Genomic DNA, 23254 nt, shown 5'->3' on the forward strand with positions numbered 1-23254 from the left:
GAGCCAGGTACGTACCAAAATGGTGGCACAAGCCAGGTGGGCAGCCACTCTCAGCCCGGCCGATGGTCATTGTGCAGGAATGTGGGCCCAGCACTGCCAGGTATTTCTATTTTCAAGAAAAGTCAAAAATCCAGAATTCTGTTTGAAACCTTTCAATTTTTAAACATTGGTGATTCATTTAAAAAAATATTAAGACCTGTGTAAGCCCAACAGCTACACCTGTGGGCGGTACTGAGCCCGAAGGCCGCCGACTTAGAGCCTGTCTTTCCAGGTCTCCTCTGGGCTCACTGCTCTGCTCGCACAGCTCACCCCCAGGGACGGGAACAAGCTGGCTCGGAAGGCTGGTCTGATGAGTCCCTTTGCCTTGCAGGACTTCTCCAGACAGGTTATGTCACCGACAGAGGCTGCCCTGAAGCTCCCTGTGGCCCGGAGACTATGTACAAGAGGAATGGTCTGATGGCTAGCGTGTTGGTCACCTCTGCCACTCCACAGGTACAGGGGACAGTGGGCGGGGCCCCTTTCAGCTGACCCTGGCCCCAGCTGCATCGTGGAACGCAAGGCCACGGGCTCCATGAATACCACCCTTCTTAGCACTCCCGAGGCCCCTGGCCACGCCAGGTGTGAGATTTGGGAGGCAGTCAGCCCTGAGGATCAGTGTGTTTTCTGAAGTTGTTCAAAGAAAAACAAATACCTGCCCAGTCCAGTCATAGCAAGTGCCACATTCCATTTTGGTGGCAAGAAGAGATCAGACCTTTCCCAAGAAAAGCCGCCGCTGATTATAAATAAGTCACACATTCCGGAATGAAGTCAGACAGAAGTGAGTCCAACTGGCCCTGTGTTCTTATTTACCTTGCTCACTAGGAAATGGCTGTAAGGATCGGTGGTCTGAGAGTGACCTGGGCTAGGGCCCCTGCCCTGGGGGTTTGGAGCTCGCTTTCCAGGTTCAGTCACGGAGCAGAGGCTTGGGGAGGAGTGGGTATCATCTGAGCCCCAGGGACACCACATGTCCAATGCCTGGCTCCTGTGACAAACTGGCAGTGCTCAGTGTTCTGAGCTCACAAGGCCCCATAGTCGAGTTGGGCTTTGAAATGATCTTGTGTAATCAGCTAGAAATTCACAGGAACTAATTCATTTCTTATAAAACTTTCAAAAGATTCCTTATTTTGATCTCTGGTTCTGAAAGCAAACTTGTGGGTACCTTTTAAAATTTCCTGATGGCGCCAATATAGGTTTAAATAAAGTTACTGCATCACCACCACCACCAGCACCGAATGCATTTGGGACAGCTTTTGATTAAATAAAGCCCCTTGTTGGAGTGTGTTTGGGGCAGAGGCAAAGGGTGTTACAGGAAAGTTATAAAACCTGAAATCCTAGGAATGGACTCTGCTTGGTAACAAGAGGAATCAGACTTCTGTTTCTGTTTACAATTTGCATCCATCTAGAGCACACACACACACACACACACACATCGATACTATGTATATGTACATGTATGTATATACACATATACATGTATATCTGCATCCAGAACATGGTAGTTACTCGATAAATATTTGCTGAGTGAATGAATGAATGAATGAATGAATGTATAATCGAAGTGCTCAATACATTTCAGTGAGTGAATGACCCACTGACACACACACCCCCATAGTTAGTGCTGACTGTACACCAGGCACTGTTTGGCATGTTCCACAGGCACCACCCACTTAGTGCTCACAGTGCCCATCAGCTATGGACTGTAGTTCACCCCCAGGTTAGAGGTGAGGACACTAACGCAGCGAGAGGTGAACAAACCGGCTTCAAATCTCAAGCTGGTCAGCGGTGGGTTGGGATTCAAAGCCAGGCCTCTGTGACTCTCGAGCTGTGCCCCTAACCGTGATGATACTCCACTGCTCTGTCACCTGCCGTCACCTGCCTCCTGGATGGAGGTGTGGAAGTGCGGAGTGATTTCTAGGTGTCATCTGCTCAGGGTCTGTGTGTGAGACTGAGGGGTAGAATAGACTGCCGGTTCCAGAGGCACTCAGCGTTAGTCTTCATCGCTTTGCAACGTTTAACATGGATTCTCCTCAGTGGAGACTGTCCCATCGCCCATGGGATGGCAACCTTTACAATAGCCACCCCTGAGCCCACCGAGGACCCTCGAATCTGCATCTCCCGTGGTGGTGGGAGTTCTGCCACTTGCTTTGGGAACTTCATTATTTATAACCCACACTGCAACCCTGGGGAGTGGGTTCCAATGGAACCATTTTACAGATGGTGACTGAGACTCTGTTACCCGGCGACAAGTAACGCGCCTGAGGTCAGATGGCAGCTGGTGTGAAGCTGGCTTGTTGGCCAGATCAGTCTGACTTCAGCGCTTTTAACCCCCACATTGTGCTGCTGCTTACGATCATCTGAGAGTGATTGGTAAAGTAGAGTCATTTGTAAAACCTTTAAACGGCACAGGCCTATTGAAATCTATAGGTTTAAGTTTCCGCTCCTCCTTTTAACCTCGCATTTTCAGTTGTTGACTGTTGGTTTCCCTCACTGGCCTAAAAACACTCTAGTTTCCAGTAAGATTGCAAAGTTTTTCCAGATATAGCCTTTTTGGAAAGAGTGAAATAAAGAGGAATTAATAAAAGCATATTCTCTAAATCCCAGTCCAAGATGTTGAGTTTAATGGAAACCACAAAATCCCTCTTCATGGATTGAGACAAATGAAACTGTTTGTGAACAGGGCACAGTCTTGGGTGGTAAGCGTGATTGGTTCCCCAAAGTAGAATTTGATGAAATTCAATAAAATTGAAGAGCAGGTATGTTCAGCATTCTGGGATCCCCGCAGTGTTGGGTTTTCCTGAAACCGGCCACTCTTGGGGAGTTTTAACTTGCTTTTTTATGGGAGATCCTTTCTTTGCTTGCGGGACTCAGTATTCTTCTTAATAACAGGCTCCACTAACTATAACTGTCACGCCCGTCTCCCAGTGCCACTTGGTTGCCTCTCAACTCATCAGCTAACTAACTTTGAATTCCAAGCGGCCCGTACATGAGATAGGTCTTGAGAGCCAGTGTAACTTAACATTTCGTGGAATAATTTCCTGCAGTGACTTCAAATCACAGAAAAAAAAGATGTGAAACCAGGTAATGTTTAAAAAAGGCAACAAAACAGGTGAGCTCCGCAGGCCTCCTGAGCCGTGGAGGCCAATTCTCCCCAAAGGAAGGGGGGGCTGTATCTTTGGCCCCACCACCGCACAGCCAGCTGGAAGCAGGTGGGGTACAGTGATGGAGGGGATGCTTTCTGGGATCAGCAAGCTACACAGCGAGGTTTGCTCTGGCTCTTCTGTTTCCTAGGGGAAGTGACATTGCCTCTCCTCCCTTAGCTCTAAGGTGGGAATAGTCGTCGTGTGTGCTCAGAGCCTTGGTAAGAGAATTAAAGAAGATGATGTCTGTGAAGTGCCTAGCGCTGTCTGAGCAGTAGGAGCATTTGTTACTCTCGCCTCCTCAGCTGTGAGGTGTGGGAGTCGGTCACCCTGGAGTCAGCCCGACACTCAGGCGGCACTGTCTTTTCCCGCAGGGCAGCAGCAGCTCCGACTCGCTGGAGGGCCAGAGCTGCGACTATGCCAGCAAGAGCTACGACGCCGTTGTCTTCGATGTCCTGAAAGTGACTCCCGAGGAGTTTGCTGTAAGTAACAGAACTGATGTGGGTGCTGGCGGGGACAGCATTGGGGGTGGGGGTCAGTGCTCAGGTCGGAAATAACCCACATACCCAACGATAGGGGATTGTTGAGTAAAGTATTATTTATGAAATACCATGCAGCATTAAACGGGATGCTTTCAATCTAGAAATTAACCACCTTGGAAGGCATGCCCAACATATGTGAATAATAAGTGAGAGGAGCAGTTACAATTTAGAGAGAATAATGCCATTTTTTAAAAAGCATGTACAACACACACCTATTTATATTTGCATAAGAAGAGGTCTAGATTTGATGTTTATATATTCATAAATATTTGGATGTATATGGCCAAACAGATTATTTACTATAGTTTCTGGTTACAGGAGTCTAGGTAATTGGAATTTCATTTTCTTTTTATTTATCTGTACTTTTTACATTTTTACAATGACCGTTTTCTACAATGACAGACAATATTATTTGGGCAATTTTTGTAATGATACGTTTAAAAAAATTGCTTTTCCTTCAACCCGTGTTGCTGTTGGTCAGACTGGGGGCCGTCCTTGTGGTGGAGCAGAGCTGGCTCCCCGTTTTTCTATGACTTCACTTCTTCCTTTTGCAGTTTGGGGGCACAGGGAGTCCACTGGCTCTGGGGTGACCTCGAGCCTGATGTGAGCACTGTCCCAGGGCTGCATTTCTCTGCAGAACCACGGCAGTGTTTCCCACCATGACCATTTCTTCCCTGTTCCTCTTGCTGGAGCAGGTTTCGTGCCCTCCAGGGCATTACGGGAGCTAACTGGACCCCATCTCATTGCTCCGGCATCACTGGCTCCCGCATGTACATTGAGCCAGGACGTGCTGAGCCTGGCACATGCATCTCGTTCTTCAGCGTGTCTGAGGGATCCTTTAAACACCTGCGTGGATCTGTCTAGCAGCTCCGTCTTACTGGAATGAGACCCAGAGTTGCTCCCAGGCCTCCAGTGCCCACGGTGGTCTGGCCGAGCCTTCTCTCTGTCCCGATCTCCTTGCTCCCTAGCTATGCTGTGGCTGCCTTTCTTGCCCAGACTCACCTGGCATCCCCCTGCCTCAGGGCTCTGTGCTTATTCTTCCTTCAGTCCTGATGGCTCTTCTCCACATGAGTCTCTGTTCAGATGTCAGCTCTTGGGCTCAGGTAGCGTCTCTCCATCAGTCTCTCTTCCCTTACTCTGCTGTTTTCTGCATATCTCTTATTACTACCCAACATTACATTATTTAATAATATTTTTGTGCCGCATTTTTTCCACTGAAATATAAACTTGAAGCGACAGAAACTTTATCTGACCTATTCATTGCTCTTTCCCCAGTACTTGGAATAATGCCATCTCATGGGAGGTGTTCAATAAACACATGTTGACTGAAAGAATTCGGTCCTCAGAACAGCCTGATGAGGCAGATTATCAGCTCTTCATTTTCTAATAAAGAAACTAAGGATCTAAGAGATCGATTTTTTTACCTGGATCAGGGGTAGGCAGCTCAAGTCTGCAACCTTCATCTACTCATCATTTACTCAATGATAATAATAAGGGCAGCTCCCATTTTAGAACCATGTCTGTGTCTTCTGCTATATGTTTCACACACGTTATCTAATTTGCTTTTCACAAGAGCCTTATGAAGTCGGTATATTTATTATTCCCAATATACTGATGAGCAAGTTGGTGCTTAGAGAGGAAAGTCACCTTGTCACACAGTAACTGGCACTACCTATCTGGGATTTAACACCAGGCTGTGTGGCAGTCTGGACCAGTGCTGGCCAGCAGAAATATAATCCAAGCCACATGTACAGTTTTAAACTTTCTACCTTCAACCTTAAAAAAGGCGAACTTACTTGAAAAAATATATTTTGTTTAACTTAGTATATTTAAAATATTTAAATATTTAAATATTTAAAATAAAATATTTAAAATATTATCATTTCAATGGAAGTATTGTGATACTTTGTATTCTTTTTCCAAAGTAAGTCTTCAAAACTCAACCTGCTTTTTGAACTCAGAGTGTGTTTCAAATGCGCAGTAGCCAGGTGTGGCTGGTGGCCACTGTGTTGGGCAGTGCAGTGAGTCTGGACTTGTAGCCAGACTTGTAGCCCCCAAGCCGCATTACTTCTCCTTTAGAAGACTTTGTGGACCTTGCTGGCTGGTGGTTGAGCTGCTATATTCTATTTGCTTTTGTTTGTTTGTTGTATTTCTGAGTTTTGTGAACGGAATGAAGCAGTCATGAGGCTTAAAAACCCCTTAACAGCTGCTCACCATGTGGAGTGGCAGAGAGGTACGGTGGGCTGCAGCTAGAACGACCCTGCCCGGCAGGACTGCCTCCTGAGACGTTGGTCCTGGTGTTCTAGCCTCCCCCTGAAATACATTCGTCCTGCCCTGGCCAATTTTCTGAGGCTGGCAGGCTGTAGGGAGGATGGGGAATGCTCTGAGGGTGCAATGCTAACACGTTGGCTATCCCTGCCAGAGTCAATGCGTCTTTACTCAGATGTGAAGCCGGGTCCCCTGGAGTCTTTGGTCGCTGTGGAAGCATTGGAGTTGCCAGGTGTTGGAATTGAACCAGACCACCTGGTATTTTAGTTTCCTGTCTAATAATATGAAAGAGAAAAAAGCCAGACACAGAAGTCCATAAAAAGTATTTAAGCAATTCTGGGAAGATGGTAGTGACAGCAACGTGGTTCTTACGCTCTCTGAACCCCCATGTAAAAGAACCCAGCAACCAGACAGCAAAACCTGAAGTACATTAACGATGTCTACGATAAAACTAGGTGACAAGTTATCCCTATCAACCCAAAACACAAGTGGCTGGGGGCGCACTGCCCATATCAGTAAGACCTGTAGAGCATCAACGTCTGTCTAAGAGAAACAAGAAGTAAGTGTTGAGGCATTTTCCAGACTTGAGAATTGGAGAACCCCTAAATTTCCAACAGGAATTCACTGGAAAGTTTGGCAGGTCAATGTGAGAACAGCAACTGGAATTGAGAGGGATTTCGACCCGTCAAATAATGGATGAGTGGACGAGACGTGTGCACTAGGCCTTATAATCTCCTGAAACCAACCGGCTAAGGCTCACTTTCAGGCCAAGGCTCCATGCCGAAGAGAAGTTTAGTGTGGGAGTGGAGTGACAGTGCTCAGGACAGGGCAGTTAGGTTTAAGGAAAAAGAAGGTCTAAAGAAAAGTGTGTGTGTGTGTGTGTGTGTGTGTGTGTGTATAATCTCAAACAACAACTGTGTGTCTTTGAACACTACGTGAAAGCTACCAAAAGGAGAGCTATATGAAGTTAGAAGAGCTACTCTGAACAATGTTTCCCTCAAATAAGTTCAGGAAAACTAATTCTACATAAAAATAAGCAACAGGAAATTATTGATGCCAAATCTTTCAATTATTATAAGAAAAAAAGAGTAAGGAGAGAATCCCTATAGATAACGAAACCAAGCTAGGAAGGCACTCCACAAAACAGATGAAAACTGTAACTCCCCCTTGCAAAATAAGCTAAGAGACATTATGATCACGCTGTAAGGCGTAAATAACATAAATCTGAAATAGAAAACTTTCAGAAATGAGGGTGACAACTTAGGAAAGAAGTGAAAATAAAAAAAAATGATTTTAGAAATGAAAATCGAACTAGAAGAACACAAGAATAGATAAACATAACAGAAAATGCCTTAAGGGATGAAAAATTTTAAGGTCAAACTAAATGAAGAAGGAGATAAGACTTTGAGAAAAAGTGACAAATATTGATGACAGGCAAAGAAGATCCAACATACAGATAATATAAATCCCTGAAAGGGGAAAATAAAAAGGCAAGGGAGCTGAACACATACTTAAACTATAATTTAAGAAAACTTTCACACACACAAAAATTAAAACTATATATTGAAAGAGCACGCCATGAAGCTGACAATGTCAACATATTCTTGGTAAACTACTGCATGTTAAAGAAAAAGAAAATCCTGTGGGCATCTAGGCAAAATAACAAGTGACTTTTAAGAGAAATAAAATTAGATTACCATCCATCTTTTTGACAGAAACACTTTTTTGCCAAAATAAAATAAAATAACAGATAAGTCCAGATAAGTGAGCCAAAGATTTTATATTCAGCAAAACTGACTTTCAAGTATAAAGGGCACAGATAAACTATTAGTAACATGCAAAGCCTCAGAGAATATTATTCCCATGAGCCCTTTCTGAGGAATCTACTAGAGAACAAGCTTCAGAAAATGAAAACAATTAGAGAAACATTACTATAAAGATCAGTGGAGAGCAGTAACCATTCAGTTACAGTAGAATTAAGACTAAATGAGGATTAAAAGGAGAGGGCATCGTATGTAATGGCTGTATGCCCATATAGTAGATATAATATGACTGTTATAGTATGAACTATAAAAATGGAGGAGAATGGAGAGAATGTATGCAAAATTTCATAACTTTTCTCAGTAATTACAGTGATAGTGGTAGCATTAGTGTTGTTATTCTGAGACCGTTGTGTGTATAACGTAGGATAAAGTAAATGAATAATTTTGGGATGCTGTAATCTTATATTCCCTGTGTCCTAGAGACCAGGATTTTTGATGTGGAAGAAAGGAGATACAGATATAATACAAAAGAGGCTAAGCAAATAAGTTAGGAAAAACAACTGTTCTGAACTTGAATTTGAAATCTCTGTATGAATTCCAGATTGTGGTCTTGAAATATTATTTGTCATTAAAAGAAACAGGGCTTCCCGGAGTACTGGTTGATTCCAAGTCTGGGACAGGAAATGTTCAAGATAAGCCTGGTATATCTTTCCAGTGTGAGTGAGGAAGCTATCGAAGACTTGTAGAGTCATGTTAAAAGGACTCAGGAGCCAGCTAGAGGAGGCTCCCACTGCCCAATGATGGGACAATTTGAACTTCAAAAGGATAGTCATAGCAATTGATTGAAACCCATCAAACAATAGGTCCTCACTGGATGATGATAGGGGACCAATTTATTATCTTAAAAACAGGAATATAAGGACAGACTCCACTGTTTGTCCTGCCTTTTTTTTTTTTGATCTGTATTGGGTAACCAAATTATAGATGAGGGAAAGTTTCTCTCTGTTAAATTATTTCAGTGACTAAATGGGAAAGAAATGATGGACTTGGAATATCATCATTTTATAACCCCAGTGAATTAATAGATGTAAGCATTGAACATCAACAGCCACTCCCATCACAAAAGGAGAGGCATTCTGTGCCTTCTGATGAAACAACATACCATTACTTCCAGTCCTGCCAAGGGATGGAGCCTGTGTCTGATCAAGTCTCTGGTTCCAGCTGCCAACTTTCAGGAAATGCCAAGGACAGAGGAATGTGTTGACCTCCATCACGAATGTGGGGAAATGTGTAGGTCAAATGGCTGGATTCCTCAGCAAATACGCTGTAAGGAAAATAAAGGGATAGAGGGAATACCTGTAGATTAAAAGAAACTTAAAAATATGCATCAACTTTTAAAAAACACGCACAAGATGACCTTGTAATGCCTTGGTATACACACTTGGGTGATAAAATTATAAAAAATCTTGAGGAAAGTCAGGATAGTGGTTACTTTTGACAGGAGGGAGGGACTTGTGATTGGGACAAGGCACATGGAAGAACTCCGAGGTGGCTTTTAAAAAAAATTGTGGTAAACTGTATGTAACATACGTTTACCATCTTTACCATTTTTAAGTGCACAGGCCAGTAATGTTAAGTACATTCACATTATTGAACAACCAACCTATAGACCTGTATTCATCTTGCACACCAGGAACTCTGGACCTGTTAAACAACTCCCCGTTCCACACTCAGCCCTTTCTCCTCTCTGCTCCTGTGAATTTGATTACTCTAGGTACCTCATCTAAGTGGGATCACACAGTATTTGTCTTTTTGTGACTGGCTTATTTCACTTGGTATACTGTCCTGGAGGTTCATCTGTCTTGTGGCAGGTGTCCGAATTTCCTTCCTTTTCTAAGGCTGCATCATTCCATTGTGTGTATATACCGCGTTTGTTTGTCCATCCATCCATCGATTAGGGTGGCTGTTTCCTGACCTCGGCAGTGGTTACAAGGTGTTCACCTTATAATAAGTTATCAGACCATGCATTGGGTTAATGTAGTTTTCTGTAAATGTGTGTGAGTTTACCGTAGAAGGGGTTAACATTTACAAGGTCCTCATTCTTTTCCTGGGGGTGCTCTACGGATACATCCCAGTCCTTTTACTCCCCAGCGGCTGAACACAAAAAGCAACACCGTAACTTGTCTTCATCATCAGTATGATGATCCTTCCTGGCCCGTATGTGTAGATCTGATTCTCTATTTTAACAGCTGCTTAATATTCTGGAGTCTAGATATACCATGATTTTTTTCCAACAAGTCCCTTTTGATGGCCTCTTAGGTTGTTTCCAGATTTTCACTACTAAAAATAACGGTGCAGTAAACATCTATATTTATATCTGTGCTAATGTAGATCTCTGTATACAGTCTCCTTCATGCCAGTGCTCTTGTTTCTCTCGGTGTAGGGACTGTTGCGTCAGCAGTATTCTCGTTTCGTTTTGCAGGTGATCACATCTAAATGCAACGCGTGATCCTGGATCAAGAAAAAAGTTGCTACAAAACCAGTATTGAGATAATTAGCAAATTTTGAATGTGGATTATGTGTTAGATAATACTGTTGTACTACTGACCAATTTCCTGAATTTAATCAGTTTAACGTTATGTAAAAGCGTGATCTTGTTCTTGGGAAATGACATGCTGAAGGATTTCGGGGTTAAGAGTCATAATGTCTGCATATTACTCTCAAATGGGTCAGAAAAATGTGCATATATAGTTGTATACATAGTGATAAAGCAAATGAGGCAAAATGTTAATAATTACTTAGGTTAGGTGAAAGATTATAGAGTTCATCATATTATACTGGCAACTTTTTTTGTAAGTTTGACGTTTTTAAAAAAACAAAAAGCTGAAAACTTCTTTATGAATTCCTGTCAGATTGCTTTCCAAAAAGAACAGCAGTTTCTAGTCCCGTCGTCGTGATGGCATTGATGGATGCCAAATGGTATCTTCCTGTTTAATATGCATTTCCTTGACTACAATTCTAAAATTGCCTGACACGTGCTTCCTGTGGCTCTGGGAGTAGAAGCAGGAATGTATCTTTGGAGCTGATTACTTTTTGTTCTGTGAGCCTTCCTGGTTATGCTCAAATTGAAAGAGATCTTCTATTATGAGACACACTGCTTATTTAGATTTAGTCAGCTGCTGTGAGAGGGGAGAAACACTATATTCAAAATATGCAAAAACTTCTTGTTTTCTTTTTGGCTAAGTAGCTTTCACTTATCCACATAAGACCACCTTTTCTTTAGGGCCACATTGTGAAGTGGTCCGATCGTTCTCTCCATTCACAAAGATTCGTATCTATAGAAATGTTTTGGGATACATGGAGATTGTCCATTTTCCTAAAAAGTCTGGATTTTTAGGGGACCCTCGACTAGGAGGAAGGAAGAGATGGGGGAAGGGGTTAGGATTAAGGAAGGCATTGCCAAGTGACTAGCCTAATTGGACATCCCATGTTGTGGCTTTATTTCCAGGAATCAGGAGAAGCCATTAAGATGCCTGTTCACGAGTGTCCTCGCCAGTCTAGTCATGTGCTCCCCACCGTAGTAGGTCCGCTGCTTAGAGCAAGAGTCAAGTTGGTTCATGTTTCTGTTGAGGCTGTGCCACACCCCTCGGAGATGACCTCTCTCCAGGAAGAGGGGACATTTCCCCAAGGGAGGGCTGAGAGCTGGTGTGCTGAGGACCGAGCTTGGTCCCGCCCCTCAAGCTCCCACCCCGGTCCACACCCTCCCTTTTCCGTAAAACTGTCTGCCTTTGGGGCTCAAACTTCTGGGGAAGGATTGCTCATCAGCAACCTTTTACACATGTTTGGATTTGTATTAAAATAACATTATATAATGAAATTTATGATCAGATTATTTTAGCTGTGTATCGGTATATTCTTGCTCTGGACACTGCGTCTTTTTTGGTCAGAATTGAGAGGATAGAAATAGGAGAGATTCTTCTAAAAACCCTCAGATTGTGTGTTTGGGATCAGCCAGTCTATTTTAAGTCCGGAGACTTCTGTTGTTCTTGTTTGTTTTGAATAACACACCTGAACACATTTTCTGATTTACAGTCTGAGCAGGGATCAGAATATTTGCAACCATCCAAAAAACATATGAAATGTAAAGTCACTGTTTTAATAAATCATTTGGAAATTCAGTAGCAAACCCTAGAACTGATGGCAGGATGGAAAGGAAGTTTTCTCATTTTCACATTAGCAGACTTTTGGTTCTTTTCCTAAATGACACTGCAAACATCCTGCCGGTTCTGGATAGGGAGTTACCTTGAACTGTGGGAGAGATTTCCAAGGCCCTCTGAGCTCTCTGCTCAACTCTCCTGTTTTCACAAGGCTGTTCTGTTCCCCAGGACGGCAGAATTAATCCAAATGTCAGGAGCGCTTGGCCCACAGTCTCCATGGGTCTGGCAGGAGAAATGCCAGTCTGTTTGCACTGCCTCGGCCAGACACACCGGCCCATAGGCCTCAGGGCTCAGTAGTCACCCGGCACCCAGATTAGGAGGCCAGACCCACATGTGCTGATGTCCAGTGAGTGCCCCCTTGCCACTGGTGGGTGGACTTAGAGGTGGACGGGTGTGGATTCCTAAGGGCTTCTTCGTTCCTGGTGCCATCTGCTGTCTCTGCTGAGCTTCCATTGGTGGCAGCATGTCACCATTGTGCCATGAAGAGCACTAACTCCTGGGAGGGGACAAAGAGGCTCTGCGCCGAAGCCTCTACTCTCCCTCTCCGGCGCAGCCCTGGTGTTGGACGGTGTACTTTGGGCTGCATCCCGTGCTTCCCCGGGGCCCAGTGATCTTGGACTGCCTTTCAGTTGTGCCAAGAACTAACCGTAATTCTGCACCCACGCCCTAGATTATGGTGACAGCTGTCCTCCTGTGTGTGTTGCCATTTTTCTCCAATGTATTCTTGACATGAGGCTTTTTTTCATGACAGTATTTGCTGACTCAGTATAACAACCTCCTTTAAATATTCTCTAGAGTGACTTTAATGCATGTATATCAGTGGTCCCTTATTTCCTAACTTATGTGTTGGTCAGAAACCATAAGTTCACATGCCAGTACATGAGCCCATCTATGTGACTTCCCCTTTGTCAAAAATACACACACACACACACACACACACACACACACACACACACACACACACACGGTCTGACAATTAAGTTCGTGAATTCATCCCAGAAAAGTGCTACGTACCTCATTGCTGAATATCACTACAGTCACCTCTGAAGTTCTCCCCTTGGGAAGCTATGCACCGATGCCAGCACCTACTCCACCCTTCAGAGCAATTTTGGAGCTTTTTGTCTGGAATGGCCATCAGAGCTGTCGTCATATTATGTCATCAAAATGTCTTCCTTTCAATATTTCCTTTATCTTCGGGTAAAGAAAGAAGTCATTGGGGGCCAGATCAGGTGAGGAGGGAGGGTGTTTCAATAGAGTTATTTGTTTACTGACTAAAAACTCCCTCACAGACAGTGCCGTGTGAGCTGGTGCATTGTCGTGATGCAAGAGCCATGAATTGTTGGCGAAAAGTTCAGGTCGTTTTCGTCTAACTTTCTCACGCAGCCTTTTCAGCACTTCCACGTAGTAAACTTGGTTAACTGATTGTCCAGTTGGTACAAATTCATAATGAATGATCCCTCTGATATCAAAAAAGGTTAACAATATTGTTGCAACAAGTTTGTAAGCTTAATTGTCATATCACGTATGGTATATAAATATATCGTATCTATGAAATTTATGAAAATTCAAGATAAGTGGTGCAGAATGCTGGCACCTGACAAATGCTCGCTCATTCTCTCTCTCTCTCTCTTTACAGAGAGAGAATCTATATGTGTGTGTGTATATATATATATACACACAAATACATACGCACACATAGACGTATATAGAGAGTATCTGTCAGGTGCCAGGTATTCTGCACCTCTTGTGTTGAATTTTCAAAAAGATTCTGTAAGATAGGGATTATTGGTACTATTTTCTAGATGTGGTACCCGACACTGGGAGAGGCCGCCAGGTGTCAGAGAGACCATTGCTGTTAAGCGTGGTATCAGACATACACCTAAGCCCCGCTGATGCTAGTGCCCACATTTGTTGCATGACATCATGCCCTCCCCGATGACCCTTGTTCAGAGGACAGGGTAGGGTGTCTTTGCAAATTAGGAGGCATCCAGAGGCCCTTAGCGCTCCTTTCCCTGGCCTGTCGTAGAGGTGTCTGTTCACTGATGCCTGGCATCCCATGTGACATATGGAGACAGGTCACGTGAAGTCACTCAGTCCATGCCTTGGGCTGCAAAATTGTCAGCAGTGATGCCTCTTTTACTGCCGCCCGATGAACTTCTAACAACGGGAACAGCCTTATAACCAAGTGTGTATTTTCTATATTGACAGCATCAGTGCTTCTCCAGCTAGCTGTGGCGAAGGACCGTTCCTTTCATTTCTGGTCTGTAGAGGACAGATACTTTGAAAACATACAATAGAAATGGCGTGGCAGTTTGCTGTGAACGTTTCCAAATGCTTGCTCTCAAGTTCCATAGTTACCTCATTGTGGGCAGGTGGGATAAACAGTTAGCAATCCAACACTGGTCTGAGGGCACATCCTGACTAGCACTCTGCTGTGTAATTTAGAGGAGGCCTCAGACTTCAGAAAAAATGTACAACTTTCGTCATCTACAATTCTTTTAAGAAATTAAGTGTAGAGTAGTAGTGTCTCTGTTCAGCATTCTAATTTTTAATATTATCAACTTTTTAAAATTACAAAAATAATTCATGCTTGAAACAAACAAAAAAGCTTAAATTATACAAAAATATCCAAACTAGAAAATGTTCCCTTTCTCTCAGTCCCACCCTCCAAACTACTATTACCAATTCTTAAATTGGACATTCAAGAAGGGTGTGGATCGAGATTTATGAAGAGGGAAGAGGGGGAGAAGCGTTTTAGAAATTTACCTATTTTTTTTCACTCTATTCAATATTGATTTTTCTTCAAGGGGCAAGGTATAACCTGTAAGAATGTGTTATTATGCTGACAAGTTGTCCTTTATCTTCTAACACCCATTCTCTTCTGTTGCAGAGCCAGATCACATTAATGGACATACCCGTGTTTAAAGCCATCCAGCCGGAGGTCAGTACCGTGTCCTTTATCCTCTTCTACTAATGCTGTGGCCGGAAAGAGAGGTTTAGTCGGCCATGTTGGAGTGACTCAGTTTCTCGGTTTTGCCATTGAAGTCCTTATAAATGCATGTTACTGATTGACACTCCTGTTAAAGAAAGCGACCAGGAACTTTCTATTCTCGATGGTGCTCGTTCTTTGAGCCGGGTGTTTGGGTTCTCCAAATAACGTCACCACGTCTGGCCCACTCTAGCAGGGCTGGGAGCAGTTGGTGTCCACGGCCTCCACACCGGAGTCAGGCCTTGCCAAACTAATTACTTCTCCCAGGCTCCTCCTGCTGAAAATGGTGACTGTCAAGAAGGGGACGTGAGCGCATGTTTTTTAAGAGAGCTTTCTTTTTGTTGATCGCAAATTCTGGTAGATGTCTTGTTTCTGATTTTGAAACCAGTTGCCACAGCAAAACACATACATATTTACATTACATTGTAATATACATTTTTAGAAACAGCGTATTCATAAAGAGAAAAAATGTTGGCTTAAAAAAATTGATTAAAAAAGTCCCTGGAAATGCTTAGCAGTTGGTAAAGAGGCTTTATAGTTATTTTAGTCAGGGTTCTTTTTTGTTGTTGTTAGCAAGTAACAGAAATGCATTTCAGAGTGGCTGTAATAAGCAGAAGAGGAATTTGTTACGTGGATAAAAGGGGCATTTTACAGAATCTGGGCATGGAGGCAAGGTCGTCTGGACAGCCAACCCGTCTCTGCGTCTTGCCTCCGCTTTCCCTCTCCTTCTCTCTCCTGGCTTCTTTCCTGTCTGCCCGTGTGGTTCAACGTGGTCTCCACAAAGGGCCCACCTTTACATGATCCCCATTTAAGCCACCTGCCAGACTGAGACCCACAGCTCTCAGTGCAGCCCAGTGGAGTCTCGTGTCTGTGGTGGGTTCAGTGACCCAGGTCAGGACTAAGTGGCCACGACGACCAAGCAAAGCTGAGGGGACCCAGCTTGTGAGTCGGGTGTAGGTGGGGAGGAATGTCCAAAGATGTCTGCCGCAACCGTGGTGTGAGTTCCAGAACACTCTTGCCATAATGGCCTTCTTACAGTATGATAACTGTTAAGACTGAGAAAAACGGCGTGTTTTAGTATAAAGTCAGACAAAGGCCTTCCGGGACCTGGCATCTAACCTGTCACAAAGTAGGAGGAAACTAGTGTTAGCTGCGATCAGCATCTATGTAAAAATGATTTGTATAATTGTGTGTGTGTGCACACACGTGAGTGCACACGTGTGTGCATGTGTGTGTGCACATGTTCTGTTCATCAGGTTTGGGAAGCAGAGAGCTATGTTTTCTTTTTAGAATTGGCGGACTTCCTATCTTCTATTTTCTTCCAATGTGGAGTCATCCATTCTTTCTAATCAAAAAACAAAACAAAAACAAAGAACGACTCACTACCCCTTGGAGCCTTGTGCGGAGCAGCGGTGTGCTGGTCACCTTAGTTCTCAGCTGAAGCTGTTTTTGACCATGTTCTCTGCTTAGCTTTGATCTGGAGCGGTTCAGATATTGGGATCTTTAGTCTTTGTCCTGAGCTTGGAGGAGGGCAGCCCAGCCTGCTGTGAGCCCTGAGCCCTGAAACTGCATGCACCCCAGGAGGCTGGGATCGCAGCTCAGGCTGCTTGTGGGGGGAAGGGATGGGGAGCTCTTCAGAGACACAGCGAGGGGCAGACGCAGACTTTTCCCCAGGGCTCTGCCGTTTGGAACATACTTCATCCCAGGCATATCTGGTTTCAGGTTGTGACAAGACATTAAGGTGGAGATGTTTTGCTTTCAAGAGTTTAGCTTGGAGCAGCGGTTCTCAGCTGTAGCTGCCCCATAGAGCCACCTGGGCGGCCTCCGAAATACGGGATGCCAGACTCCACCCTAGGCCATCGCTTCTGAATCTCTGGGCCAGGGTCCAGAACCCAGTCAGCCCTGTTTTGTCAAGTTTACCAGGTGATTCTGATGCAGAGTGAGGATTAAGAGGTAATTGCTCTGAGGTTTCTGGAGAAACCCCAAACTTGAATGTCTTGGATCGATGATATGTGAGCTAAAAATGGACGCGCTCACTCCCTATTGCCATTGTCAAAACTGAGGGTAAAAGGAGCACCCTGGGAGCTGCCCTCGCTGTTTTGCTGTTTTAATTTTTGTTAGATTGAAAACTGGAGTTTTTCCTCTTGAAGATGCCTGCCACATTGTGGCTGGACCACCCCAGAGTTGGAAGGACATGAAGGAGGGACGACTGTAAGTTTGCTGTAGACGAAACTTGCCCAGGAAGCAGAAGCCAGCAAGATGGGCACTGGGAGGCACCTGGGCTCCCAGAGACCCGGAAAGCTGCGGACGGCGCCGTGCGGCCCTCGCGAAGCCTCAGAATCCGTGAGGAGCTGCCTGGGCCCAAGCGTCCAAGAGTCTGGCTCGGAGGCTTAGAGTAGGTTGGGAATCCACATTTCAGTCAGTTGTAGTTACCATTCTTTTTGATGCATAAATTGTCTTGTCTTGAACCAATGGGCGCCCTTTCATGTCCTCTCCTGTGCCTTTTTAACGTGACCCCATTCGTGTTTTTCATGGCCTCCTTGCTCTTTGGCACAGCATCTATGTCAGTGTCATGTCGTACATTTCCTGCTGAACACCCGGAATCATTCCTGCAGGGGTGCTGGTTCCTTTTTGTGGAGAGTAACATTTAGAAACCAGCCTGGGGGAGAGGATTTTCATTGCTACTGGGCTGCCATTCTTTCTAGGCTTTTGGGGGGGCAGGGCTAGGAAATACTAATTTTTTAAAAGGAAAAATCATGAGATCACAGTTAGGGAAGGTGGCGTTAATTCTCCACAATTCTTCCTTCCCGCCTTATCCTTGTCACAGCGTCCCTGTGGGCCGTGTCTGTTTCCCCACCATATAGACCCTGGGCGTGGCCTTGGGACTGAGGCGCGAATGGTAGTGTGCGAGTGGAGAGCTAGTAGGAGGCCTGCCGAGCTTCCCGCACTCCTCTGGGCACGTCCACTCTCCGTGACGGACCGGCAGCTATTGCTCATTTGGCCCGAATCCCAACATGAGGACATTGCAGATGAACTGAAGCTAATCCAAAGGCCCAATTCCAGCCCAACCTGGCCCAGCCCAGCGGAGCCCAGCAGAGGTCAGCTGAACTCTACACACCTGTGAGCACGAAGCACGCATTGCTGCTGTCCGTCCACCTCTGAGATTTGAGCGTGTCTGTTGTTAGCACATTATCGGGTAGGGACTGATCCACACACTATTGACCTTTCCAGTTCAAGGTCAATGGGTGGTTCGCTTCACTCCCCAGACTTTTGTATGTTGTCTTGGACACTGACAATTTTGGTTCCTAACAACATTGCGTAACTACTTTTGCGTATTATTCCATCACGTACAAAATAGTTTTAAAGTAACAATATCAATATTACTATTCACCAGCAGACTGCGGTTGTAGCTTAACATGTCTTTGCACTTCTGTTTGTCTTTAGTTCCTTTTCCTCTCTCCCTCCACTCCTACCACTCACACCCGGGGTGGGGGGCGTCCCTCCCTTGCCTCCCCTCCCAGAGGTCTTTGGCTGTGTGGAGGCAGAAGGAGGGTTACGCTCGGTGGCTTCTGGAGGTCTGCACCCCAACAGCCCGCTGTAGTCCCGTTGCCTGTGCACCGCAGATAATACCACTTGCTTACTGAGTGACGAATGACTGAATGACTGAATGAGAGGAGGAGTGCTGTAGCAGGACAGTAGCTGGCTGTGCCGAGGCACATAGCCGAGGGTGGGGGGCAATTAAGGAAGGGAACAGCATGACCACAGTGCCTGTTTTGTGGTGTCGCCACTTCCCCGACAGCGAGGGTTTTGCCTGGTGAGCTCAGCCTTTGCAGATTCCAGTGTCCAAATGCTGTTCATAAGTGAGGGTCGAAGTGTGGCTTCTGTTCATTCCTGCGAGGGGGACAGCAGGCGCATCATCCCGGGGCTGAGAGGAAGCCAGGCAGACGGTGAGTTCAGGATTGGCAGAGCGCGAGGAAAATGGAAGTTAGCAAACACGGAGCCATGACTGCCCCGTTCCCTGGTGACTCTAACAAGTGAAAATTTTATCAGAAATTGGCAAGCTAAGGCAGATACAACTTTGCAGCATAATAGCTCACAGCTGTGTTTAACTTACAAGCTGTGGCCTAGAACCCTCTCACCATGGTTCCCGGGGCTGGGAGGGTTCCTGGTGGCCAGGGCTCAGCGAGGGGCTGCATTGTGAAGGACGTCTTCCTGAGGGGTCCCAGTGGCAGCAGCCTTGTGAGAAGCGACATTTCCAGGGTGGCATTTTGTTCCCACCAGCATTCCCTACCAAAGAAATCTATCATGGTCCACCTCCCAGCCTATGGAACTGAAAGTTCAGCCGTTTCTCAGAAGCCAGTTGAAATGTCAGAACTGTTTTTGTCATTAGTTTCAGTGTGGAGCCGCATCCAGGGGGAAGTGCTGTGCGTAGAATGGGCTGGAAAGGAGCACGGTGTGTGCTGTCCACAGCCAGGGTTCCGCCGAGCCAGGCTGCTGGGCCCACGAACCCTGTACAGTGTCTGAGCGCCGCCTGGATCTGACGAAGCCGCGCTGGAGTCCCTGCCTCACCCTGCCCAGCCCGGGCTTCGGCCAGGCCACTACTCATTCTCTTTATGCTTCGGTTTCCTCGTGTGTAAAAGGGGGGAAATCACTGTTTTTCCCGGGCAAGGGGCATGTGAGAGCTGAGCTTAGAGCCTGTCTGCGTTTCCGTCCCCAGTAACCTGTGCTGTTGTTTCTCATCAGTGCAAGTATGACTAGGCCGTGTATTAGGACATGAGGTCGTGCCCAACAGAACGCTCAGCGATGTCCATGTGGGAGCCAGTGGCCCGAGGAGGCGATGCTTTGAGAGGCATAGTGACTGAGAGTGCGACACTTGGAACCCTTGAGGCCTGAGCTCACATCCTGGTCTCCTAGACGGCGGGGGGCTGGGGCCTCATGAAGACTTCCATGGCGCCCTGAGCAGGAAGACTTGCTCTGCCTTGGACTCAGCTTCGTCGGCATGAAGGCTGGAAAGAATTGTATTTTATGAATGATTTGGGGGATGAGATGGGACTTGGGGAGGGCATTTCAGGCAGAATGAAGAATAACTCATGGAGGGCCGGCCCGGTGGCGCAGGTGGTTAGAGCTCCATGCTCCTAACTCTGAAGGCTGCCGGTTCGATTCCCACATGGGCCAGTGGGCTCTCAAAAAAAAAAAAAAAAAGAATAACTCATGGAAAAGGCAGAGAATCTATTGAGCAAAACTGAACACTCCTTTTGGTGCCTGGTGATTGGGGAGAAGGAAGGGTGAGCCTGCCATTCTCTTGGTTCTGTGCCCCCCCTCCCCCCGGGCATTGCTGCCAGGAATGTTGGCATCCTGAGGGGCTCGTCCCAAGTCCTGGATCATCCCCTTCCAACTGGCACTGGCACTAGGGCTGTGAAGAGTCTCAGAGGCACGCGATGGGTGTCCAGTGGGCCCGAGCACGATGCAGACAAACGACAGTGGGTACCAAACTCAATGGGGTAGAAAGCTTTCCTACGTGCTGTGTTTTCCTGTCTTCTTGCTGCGCCTGCCGACATTGCTCCTTCCCCACTGCCAGATGTCTCAGTGGCCAGACTGACCTTCACTCCTTCCTCAGTTCACTGCTACGTGCCAGAGAGACAGAGACGAAGGGGACACTAGCACCGTGCAGTGAGACTGAGGGGCAGAATGCAAACAGAAGCAGACAAGGAGTGTTTGCGGCTATGGGGCGTCCTGGAGACGGGGAGTGGGATGGGCTGGAGGCAGGGCTTTAGCTTGTTAGCCATGGGGATCACGGGGGGATTACAAAAGGGGGGGTTGGGACAGATGTGTGTTCTAGGAAGTTTATTCGAACCTCAGGCCCAACCTACTGGAATCAGGGAGACTGGTTAGCAGGCTTTGCAATAGTCTGTGTGAGGCAAGGTAGCAGTAACGGGGAGGGGGTCCTGGTGTGGGACTAGTTCTGAGGCTGCCCTTAGAGCCCAGACAAGAAGAAACAGTAGAGGGCAGCGGGCTGTGCATTTGGAGAGCAGAAGGAAGAGCAGAGTGCAGAGAAAGTGGCCCCAGGGATAGGAGAGGCCCAGGGAGCCTGTAACCTGGCAGTCAAGCATGGTGGGGAGAGGGCTGATGGTGTGGAAAACTCAAGAAGGGCCAAGGGACCAAACATCGAGCAGAGGTTTGGTCAGGAGCAGAGGAGCCAGAAGGCGCCCAGAGGTCATGGAGGGAGAAGGAGGGCTTCTGAGTTCTGGGTCTTGGAGGTGGGGTGGCTCTGCTGGCTGTGTGTGAAGGGTTGATGGCTGTGCCTGTGGGTGGCTGAATAGGAGGGGAGATAACGGTCTTTCCGGGAGGAGATTGAGGCACAGTGTGTGAGAAGGGGTGAGAAGGCACACCACCCAGGTAGTGATATCCCTGGAGACGACAGCAGGAGAATGAACTGGAGGAGAGAAGACCGTGAGCCAGAGCCAAAGGCGAGAGCACGTCCTAGGGTCGAGAGCTGACAGGAATGTGAAGGGAGACAGAGGTGCCAGGAGGTGAGGTCCTCGAGAGGAAAGCTGGACTGCAAACCCTGTGAGGTGAGCCAGTGTGTCACATACCTGCCACGTGGGTCAGGCGTTCCTAGGAGGCAGGCAGGGGTAGCCAGTGTGTGTGCCATCCTCTGCTCTCCTCCTCACTGTGGCCCTGGAGGGAACCTGGTGTTTAAAGAAAAAGGCAGATTCGGTGAGAATGGCGAGGTGGGAGCAGCACTAACAAGTGACTTGGGACATTGTCCTGCTAGAACTCATGTCCTTGTGGGGCACTTACTCTCGGGAGATTGGGTCTCACCCTTCCCCGCAGCAGAGCTTGAGACCCGAGAGCCTGGCTTGACCAGAACTGGCTGGTTTGCAGAAGGGCCGCTCTGCCGGAGTGGAAGGCTCCCCTCCGAAGTGGTTTCCTCTGGGCCACATGACACGTTGCAATGCAGGAAAACACTGCCTGTGGGTTCAGGAGCCTGACCCTCTGGCCTTTTGTCTGGATACCGTTTGCCTGCTCTGAAGAGGCGGGCATTCCAGAAGGCCGAGGTCAGTGTTGGATGGCGGACAAACCCTGTGTGTCTTGCTGCTCCTAGGAATCACAGTGTTGGGCCCTGGGAGAAGGGAAGAGCGTTGCCAGAGGAGATCGGTTTCGCTGACATCATTAAAACCCCTCTCAGATCACATGCTCGGCAGTTTTCTTAGACCATTTCCCTCCACCGCCCCAGCCTGACCTAAGTTGCTGCCACCTCTCATCCCATCACATCTCCCCTTGGTCTGCCCTGCCCCCCAACCTTCTCTCTCCATCCAGAGACATCTTTCTAAAGGTGAAGTGACCACTTCCCCATCCTGCCTAGCGCCTTCCGAGGCTCCCAACTGCTCTGAGGATGCGAATAGGCCTCCTTTCCCCAGCTGCCCGGCTCTGTGGGTGCTGCAGCCCTCCAGCCTCCCTCTCGGCCCATCTCAGCTCCTGCCACGTGCTGTGCCACCACGTCCCTTCCCAGCCAACACCTCCTCATTCCTCAGGAGGCGGAGTGAGCAGTGGAGAGCTCCAGGGTGGGGCAGGTTCTCCTCCTGTTCCTCCCACCTTACCACCTCCTACTGGCATAGATAGTGCTTTGCACCCTTGGGCTAAAATGTCAGACTTCCAGAAGTCTGACTAATTAGTTGTGTCAAGTGTGTCTCCCCCAGACTATGAATTCCGTGGCCACAGGGGTCATGACAGTGCCGTTCATCCAGCCTCCTGTAGCCCAGCACAGGGCCTGATGTGATGTGCTCAGTACACTTAGAACACAGTGGTACTACTACTACTACTACTATCCAATTGAGTCCTCTGCACTTCTACGCTCTACGCCTCCCTTTGTTCACAAAACTGAATTAGGTCGTGGGGGTGGCCCAGGTGCCCTGAAGCTAGGGCCTAGGCATGCGTGGGCGACGCTCACGGATGTTGTCCAGCAGCTGTCCCTTGTGTGTTGTTGCTCTGAGTTTGCATTTGTTATTTGCTTCTCATTTCCTAGTAATTGCCATTTCCATTGCAAGGATTTCTTGTGACAATGGGAACAACATGGAAAAGGGCTTCCCCGAGCTCCATTCGTGATGAAGACAGAGGCTGGAGTCCCTCTCTGGGCAGAGGGCGGGAGAGCCTCCTGGGGCAGGAGTCGGGTCTGCCTGCAGACACAGGCCAGCAGCACGTATGATCCAATGAAACCAACTTTGCAACTTCCAGATTCGTTTTTTCTCTCTTTTTGAGAGTGACTATGACGTTAGTTCTGGTTAGAAACCAAATTTCC

At 46.8% G+C, this 23254-nt stretch overlaps 1 protein-coding gene across 7 annotated transcripts in view; it reads left to right on the top strand.

Moving 5' to 3' along the window:
- Window positions 1-23254, top strand: part of RALGPS1 (Ral GEF with PH domain and SH3 binding motif 1) — a 246640-nt gene that overhangs the window by 38053 nt on the left and 185333 nt on the right. For all 7 annotated transcript variants that reach the window (XM_081067247.1, XM_081067246.1, XM_081067249.1 and 4 more), the window contains exons 2-4: window positions 371-492; window positions 3551-3658; window positions 14857-14907. In XM_081067247.1, the coding sequence (XP_080923373.1) occupies window positions 436-492; window positions 3551-3658; window positions 14857-14907 (216 nt within the window). In that variant the 5' untranslated portion in view covers window positions 371-435. The remainder of the gene's footprint in view (window positions 1-370; window positions 493-3550; window positions 3659-14856; window positions 14908-23254) is intronic.

This window comes from Rhinolophus hipposideros (assembly GCF_964194185.1).
Source record: "Rhinolophus hipposideros genome assembly, chromosome: 11".
Classification (NCBI taxonomy): Eukaryota; Metazoa; Chordata; class Mammalia; order Chiroptera; family Rhinolophidae; genus Rhinolophus; species Rhinolophus hipposideros.